The sequence below is a fragment of the Myotis daubentonii genome, chromosome X (assembly GCF_963259705.1).
Source record: "Myotis daubentonii chromosome X, mMyoDau2.1, whole genome shotgun sequence".
In the NCBI taxonomy this organism is placed as follows: Eukaryota; Metazoa; Chordata; class Mammalia; order Chiroptera; family Vespertilionidae; genus Myotis; species Myotis daubentonii.
In genome coordinates, this window is record NC_081861.1 from 12,805,783 (window position 1) to 12,812,731 (window position 6,949).

A 6,949-nucleotide genomic window follows, 5' to 3' on the forward strand; every position below is an offset into this window, starting at 1 on the left:
AGAAATAACCACAAATGATTCAAAGGAATTTATTAACTTGAAAGTGCCTCTACTGCAGATATTTACTTGAAGAGTCTCCCACCCACCGCCAGCTTTCAGGGCCTTTTTAGAAATGTTCTGCATAGAGGGATGATGGCCAGAGCTCCCGGCCACCTTCCTCCTGGTGGCATTGCCCACTGGCTGACTGCCAGTTACATTGCTCCTCACTTTCTTCCTTGGAATGGACCAGAAGCTAGAAGCATCATCACCTCTTTGGTCCAGAGAAGACTGCAGAGATCCCACTCCTGGTGGCAGACAGACAGATCAACCGAGCAGAAGTTGGAGTGCCTGGCAGGGAGAGGTATTCCTGTCTGAGAACCCTTCTCCCTGCCCACCTCCACACTCTTTGCCTGAGAGACAGACAATGGGTGCCTGTGGTAAATGTCTGCAACCAGTATTTGAGTTATATACATGTGCATGGAAATGAGGATATTCAGAACATATATTAGAAAAAGCAAGGACCAGAATCAAGTGGGAAGTGCCTGAGTACAAAGGTACCCGAAGATAGGGGAGTACTGCAGCAGAGTGCACACCATTCTGTCTGCAGATGGGTTCCTTCATAGATTATTGCCTAGACTCCTCATCCCAGGAGAGATCCCTTGAAGACAGTTCAGCTGCTCTCCTCTTTCTTCCTCAGAACAGAGCAGGCTGAAGCTCCTGGAAGGCAAGCCAACAAGGTCTGCACTTTGCAAAAGCTTAGCTGATAGCTGGACTTAGAGGAGGGCTCCTGGGTTATTGAGCCTGAAACCTGGTAACAGATAGGCTTTGGAGAAAATTCAAGGCAACCTGGGGGTAATGTATTCAAGCGTGAAGACCTACATGGCTCTTCTAGCCCCTGGGGTCAAGGCCAAGGTTGGAGAGGCAGTTAGGCCCTAGCCCTTATGGTTTTTCAGCAACAGCTGGCTCAGGGCTGTTTGCCCCATCAGAAAGGTAATTGTCCTCATTGTTCTGCTTCATCTTGGTTTCCAGAACCGTGATGCGCTGCTTAAGCTTTTGCTGGGCCCCTGTGTACTCAGCCAGCAGGCGGCCAAAGCGAGTGTATAAGGTCTCCATGTTGGTCTCCAGCTGTTCTAGTTTCTCCTGCACATTCACCTCCATGTTGGCTGCCACCTCATTCTCATCCAGCAGCCCCTCCTTCATCAAGATCTCTCGGCCCCTCTCCTCCAAGACCTTCTTGGCATCAGGGTACTCAGTCACTGCTTCCATAAGATCGTCTTTGGACAAGCAGAAGAGATCTGAGTATCCCAGGCTGCGGATATTGGCTGTGCGTCGATTGCCCATTTTGCTACCCTTAATGTTAAGGATACTGATCTCCCCAAAGCAACTCCCAGCAGAAAGCAGGGCATACTGAGTGACACCATCATCAGCCACCACTGCCAACTTGCCCTCCTTGATTATGTACATCTCTTTGCCAATATCCCCCTTGCGGCAAATGTAATCCCCAGGGCTGAAGACCTGAGGACGAAGTTTCAATACCAGCTCCACCAGCAGGCCAGCCTCACAATCCTGGAAGATGCGTACTTTTTTGAGTGTGGACAGGTGGACATTGATGGCTATCTCAGCCCTCAGCTTGGCTGGCAGGTTTTTGAGAACTTCCCGCTCATCCACAGTCTTCTTATTGGTCCACAGGTAGTCAAACCACTTAATGACCTTGGCTTCCATCTCCTTGCTGACTTTGCGAAACTGCATATAATGTTTGACTGCATCAATCTTGGCCTGGAACTCAGCCCGGGTGGCATTCATGTTGGAGATCATGGAGCCCACATTCCCAACGATTGTGGCAAAGATGAGGACGCCAATCAGGAAGTCAAATATGACAAATAGGTACTCCTCATCCTTTACTGGGGGTGGTGTTTCCCCAATGGTGGTGAGGGTCAGCGTAGACCAGTAAAGGCAGTAGATGTATTCCCTAGCCAGGTAGCCATACTCAGGGTCAGTGATGTTGGGATAAACCCAGGTATCAACCCCAAAGCCAATGGACTTGGAGATGGCATAGTAGATGCAGGCATTCCAGTGAATGATAACCAAGATGTAGAGAACTAAGTTGCTGATGCGGAAGATGTTGGGGTAACTGGTGCGTGTCTCAGTGCGGTCAAAGAATTCAAACATGCGGGCAAAGTGTAGCAGGCGGTTAAAGCGCAGCGCAGGGTTGTGGATGCCCACAGCAAAATAGACCAGGTCCGTGGGAATGATAGAAGCCATATCTAGCTTGAACTGTAGAGTGTGGATATAGTTGTCCCGCAACTTCTTGGTATCTTTGACGAGCAGCCCCTGCTCTAGGAAACCTAGTAGAGATACAAGCCAACATATCACCTCTGCTTTCAGCCCTCTCCATCCTGATAGGCTAACACACTACAAGGGACAAACTATTCACTCAACTCTCCTTCCCAAGGAGGGGTATAGGAAACTCGTGTAGAAGGGATGGCCAGAAAGATCCCAAGAGAGCATCCCCTAGTCTGTAGCTCACTAGGCATGTGAGGACCATGAGATTCAAAAAGGGGCAGGCACCAACCCAAGTCCCAGCCAAGCAGTTGAGTCTAAACTTGTGTTGAGAGGGCTTCTTGAAATTTTTGACTCAGGCCTTTGGACATATGGGTCATGCTCCTGCTTGTGCATTTCAGTTGCTCACTTACCTGTGCGCAATCGGATGAAGAGGTCTGCAATATAGACCACATCTGAGTAGTAGTCCAGCACCAGCCACACTAGATAGTAGTCTTTCTGTAGGTCACTGAAGCAGGCTCTATAGGAAAACAGGGCTGGGATTTTCCCCTCAATTCCAAGCTGAGCTCCCCGAGAGGTCCCAAACTGAGTGCCCATTGTGTGCAAGGCGTGGGATGGCTACCAGGGGAACTAATGAGTCACAGTCAGCCTGTTGCTTAGCCAAATCCTTGCTGAATGAATGACTGGCTTGGGGGATGGGGAATGGAAAATGTTATCAGGGAATGCTAATTAGAGATTGGCTTTGTAACCAAGACTGCAAGAAGAATCTCCATAGGTTGAAATTGGAGAGAGGAAACTTTCTCTTGAGGAAATAGCATGTTGTGATCCTAAAATAATGAATGCTTGGGGTGGGTATTCCAGAAGATGGAGCTAGAGAGAAGGCCAGGCCCAGAGGTCCTTGAAGGCCATACTGAGGGCTTAAACTTCAACCTGTGGGCAATAGGGGGCCATGAAGGTTTGTGAGGAGGGAGTGACATAATCAAATCCCAGTTTCTACCAACCACACTAGTTGCAAGTGTGGAGAATGAGTTGAAGGGGTCAAGAGTGCCTGCAAAGAATGGGTGTAAGGCTGCTGTAGTTGTGCCAGGGAGAGAGGAGAGTAGCCTCACCTAGGACAGTATTGGTGGGGATGGAGAAGTAGAAACAGATTACAGACACCAGGAAAAGGTATAAAAGGATAAACATAAAACTTTTGTAGCATATTAATTGAGAGGGGTGGGCTTTAATAGGGCAGTAGGAAGCCTAGGGTAAGCTCTGTGTCCACAGTTGGGACTGGTATGCTCTCAACTCCTAGACCTGAGGATTGGGCTGCTTTGGCCACCACTTCCCAGAACCTCCCTATTTACCTGGCCACAAGCAGGCACCAGTTGTAGAGAACAGGCATGGCAACGACAAACAGCCAGCGGTAGTACCAGTCCCCAGCTGGGTCTAAAACAAATAGTTCACATTTCTTCCTAAGGAGACAAAAAGAGGCCAGGCTTGGGACTCAGGCGCTCAGTGTGGCAACATCCCCACTCCCAGAGGCCAGGGGTTCCTAAAAAGCAATGCCGAAGGGGATGTGCAGGGTGAAGGGTAGGTTGACTTAGGGCCCTGTTTTTCAGAGAGCCACAGCCTGGTACTGGATATCTGAGCAGAGGTCAGATGGGCAAAGGACATTCCTTTTCCTATTTTAATCACCCATTGGCTCCCATGCCCTCTGGAGTCCCCTTGCCTGGAGGGAATGACAAGGGGCAATGCTTTTATTGGGGTGGGCCTCAAAGCCTGGGGAGGGACTTCCACAGGATTGTAATGAGGGCTCAGGACCTGTTCATACAACCCTCCCGGGAAGAGAGAGGAACTCCAAGCAAGTGAGTGCCAAGTGCTTTTTGCCCACCCCACCCTCTCTCTTTACTGCCTGGCCTCCAGCCCCCAAATCACTTTCCCAGATGCTGCATCCTGCCTTGGCAAGAACTCTTATCCTACACTGGCCAGAGGTGGGGAATGTCGGCTTGGCCAGACATCTGCAGTCGCCTACTCATTCCTCCAAGAACATACCCTCCAGCTATGCCTTCTCTATTCTCCCCACCCCCTCTTGCTCAATTGTTCCTAGGCCTTCCCTGCCAGTGAGCCTCCAGCATGGCCTCTTCAAAGGCCCACCTCTGCTCTCACATTGGCACTGGTATGGGCAAACTCTCAACAGCACTCTGTAACTGCACCCTACTCTATGTTTACTTGCTGCTGGAATAGAGGCTGCAATTGAGCCCTCCTTCTGCCCACATTCAGGTGTCCTTGATACTTGCTTCACGAGCAAAGAGAGGACATCTGGCAAGGGGCAGCTTAGGTGAAAAAGCCACTACAGGCTCCTATAGCAAGTGGGTCACTGGCTGTTGTAAAAGCTATTAGCTGGGACAATGAAAATATTCTATAGTTAAAACTGTAACAGGTCTCCTCTGCCTACCCCATTCCCTGCTATGGCAGGGCTTGGTGTAGAACCCAGTCTGCTCATGGTGACATAAGAAACCCCACTGAGCCCTCCAATTGCATGTTTGGGAGCCCTTCCAGTCCCATAGGTTGGACAGGTATACTTGGTGCCCTTGCCCTCGCCGTCCTTGTCGCCTTTGCCATCCCCTTGCTGAGTTGTCACGGTCTGGAGCTCAGGACCACGGAAACGCTCAAGGAATGAGTCAGGTCTAGGTTCCTCCTCCCGGAAATTCTTGTTGGCCCACTCTCTAATGACCCCCACCAGGCGGACGATCCTAGAGATGAGAGAGGAATCATAAGTCAGAGAGAACTGTGTGTTCAGAACCTGTACCCAGGAGCTCAGTGTCTGATGAGGGAGATGGGAAATGGGCCAGGTCTTTATTTCCCAGGTCATTATTTGCCAAGAACTGGGATCAAGGCCAGTACTGAGGCCAGGGAGCTGGGACTCAGGCATGACTTGAAATGCAGCCTTAGGGGAAAGGGAAGACTTCCTGTAGGAGGTTCCATCTCAGTTAATTGTGAAGAACAAATAAGAGGTCTCCAAGACAAGATGGAGGTTGTGTTAAGAGAGGACAGGCCAGAAAGATGGTTATTCCAAGCTTTCCGATTTCCCTATGAAACATACAGCTCTGGGCTTCAGATCTCAGGGCCCTCTATGTAGGCCCCTCTGTGGGAAGGATCTCTCCCTCCTGACACTGAGACAGGCAAATCTAAAGAGAAGCCTCCTCTGGCCACTCCAAGATTGTTCAAAGGAGCATCCTCAGGAAGAAAGAGTTGAGCTAGAATAACCCTGACAGTGTTTCCCAAATGTCTCTGTGGGAAGGCCCAGTGGGACTGAAAGGAGGAAAGCCATGGTATCCACTTTGACAGTGCCTGTGGGCAGGAGGGGATAGCAGCAGGGCCATGGTGGAACCCACCTGCGAAAACCACCCCTCCCTCGGGGGGCATCCATCTCTGCCAGCCTCTGCAGTTCTGAGGAGGTGTCATCTTCAGCCGCAGACTCTGGCCTGCAGAGGAAGAAGCAGTTGACCAAAGGCTCTCTAAGCATACCTTGTCTCCTATCAGCACTGTCTTCTTTTATGACTTGCCTAGGGATCCCATGGTTCCTTAAGAGGATGTTCTTGAGTCAAAGATTGCTCTGCAACAATGAGGCAGAGCTTAAGGACGTAGCAGCCTCCAGGCCATCTCTGAAATGATGCAGACTCACCTGCTACTCTTCCTGTGGTCATCTTTGCCATTGGCCTTGATGGCAGTAGGTGCATGATGGTTGTGGTTATTGGCTGGGGAGCTCTTTATACCATTAGATTTTTCTGTCATCCTGCATGTACAACTGGGACCCTCACCTGTCAAGGAGAGGGCAAAGAGTAAGGTCACAGAGGACCCTGACACCCATATAAGTCAGGAGAGCTGAAGGGGAGAAATGAGAAGAGAACCAGGGCCCACTTGGCAAACACCAGCATATCTGAGTACTGATTTGCAGTGCAGGGCATGGGGACCCAGCATTGCCTAAGTGCCAGTCTCTAAGCACCAAGAAGATAATACTGCTCTCTCTATTCTGATAGGTCATTAAAAAGGAAACCGGTGTTAAATTGAAAAATGTGTTTCTTTTTCTTTTACTCCAGTGAAGCCTATGACTGTGAACTATCAGATATAATACAAAACAAACAAAAAACTGTGTAAGCCATCTTCTGGTGCCTTGATTTGCAGATGTGTGGCACATGTTTAGGCTACTGAGCACCTCCAAAGCATCTCTGCCCCCAAACTCCTGTCCTGTGAGAGGAGATGTATCTCCTTGGCCCACAGAAGCTGCCATCCAACCCCAAGCTTTCTGGTTCTCCTATCCCAAGATCATCCCAGAGTTCATGCTCCTCAGGTACGAGTCTCATCTCTCATTGACTTTTTCAACCAGAGTTCTTTTTTTTTATTCAAATCACATTTGCTCCAGCACCTTCAAATAATGTCGCTCAAGCTGAGGAACAGAGAGGAGCCCCATGGGTGGGGAAGGGAGTGAGGAGGAGAGAAGGGAGAGCTCCAATAGGCTCCACAGGCAGTGGTCCAAGACAGGACTCTCTCTTTAGGGCTATGGGAAGTCTTGGAAGGACTAATCAGGAACATGACAAGGATAGCATTATATTCTAGTAAGATCCTTGTGGCTGCTAGATGGAGACTGGATTATAGGGGGGACAAGAGCAGAAACGAGGTGGTAGTTAAAAGTCTAGAGAAGATGGTA

General features: G+C 49.7%; 1 protein-coding gene across 1 annotated transcript; it reads right to left on the reverse strand.

Moving 5' to 3' along the window:
* Window positions 1–918: 918 nt before the first annotated feature.
* Window positions 919–6,036, reverse strand: CNGA2 (cyclic nucleotide gated channel subunit alpha 2). Its single transcript, XM_059680596.1, has 6 exons — window positions 5,927–6,036; window positions 5,637–5,726; window positions 4,824–4,994; window positions 3,606–3,713; window positions 2,673–2,779; window positions 919–2,324 (listed from the first exon to the last, which is right to left on the reverse strand). Exons 1-6 carry the CDS (start codon window positions 6,034–6,036, stop codon window positions 919–921), a joined length of 1,992 nt encoding a protein of 663 aa, XP_059536579.1.
* Between the last annotated feature and the right edge of the window lie 913 nt (window positions 6,037–6,949).

Excerpts from the sequence above, each read along its gene's own strand:
- CNGA2 (XM_059680596.1), bottom strand. The coding sequence starts at position 6,036 with ATGACAGAAAAATCTAATGGTATAAAGAGCTCCCCAGCCAATAACCAC. Across the intron at positions 3,714-4,823 it reads GGCGAGGGCAAGGGCACCAA|GAAGAAATGTGAACTATTTG; the intron begins GTATACCTGTCC and ends TTGTCTCCTTAG. Across the intron at positions 2,325-2,672 it reads CTTCATCCGATTGCGCACAG|GTTTCCTAGAGCAGGGGCTG; the intron begins GTAAGTGAGCAA and ends TATCTCTACTAG.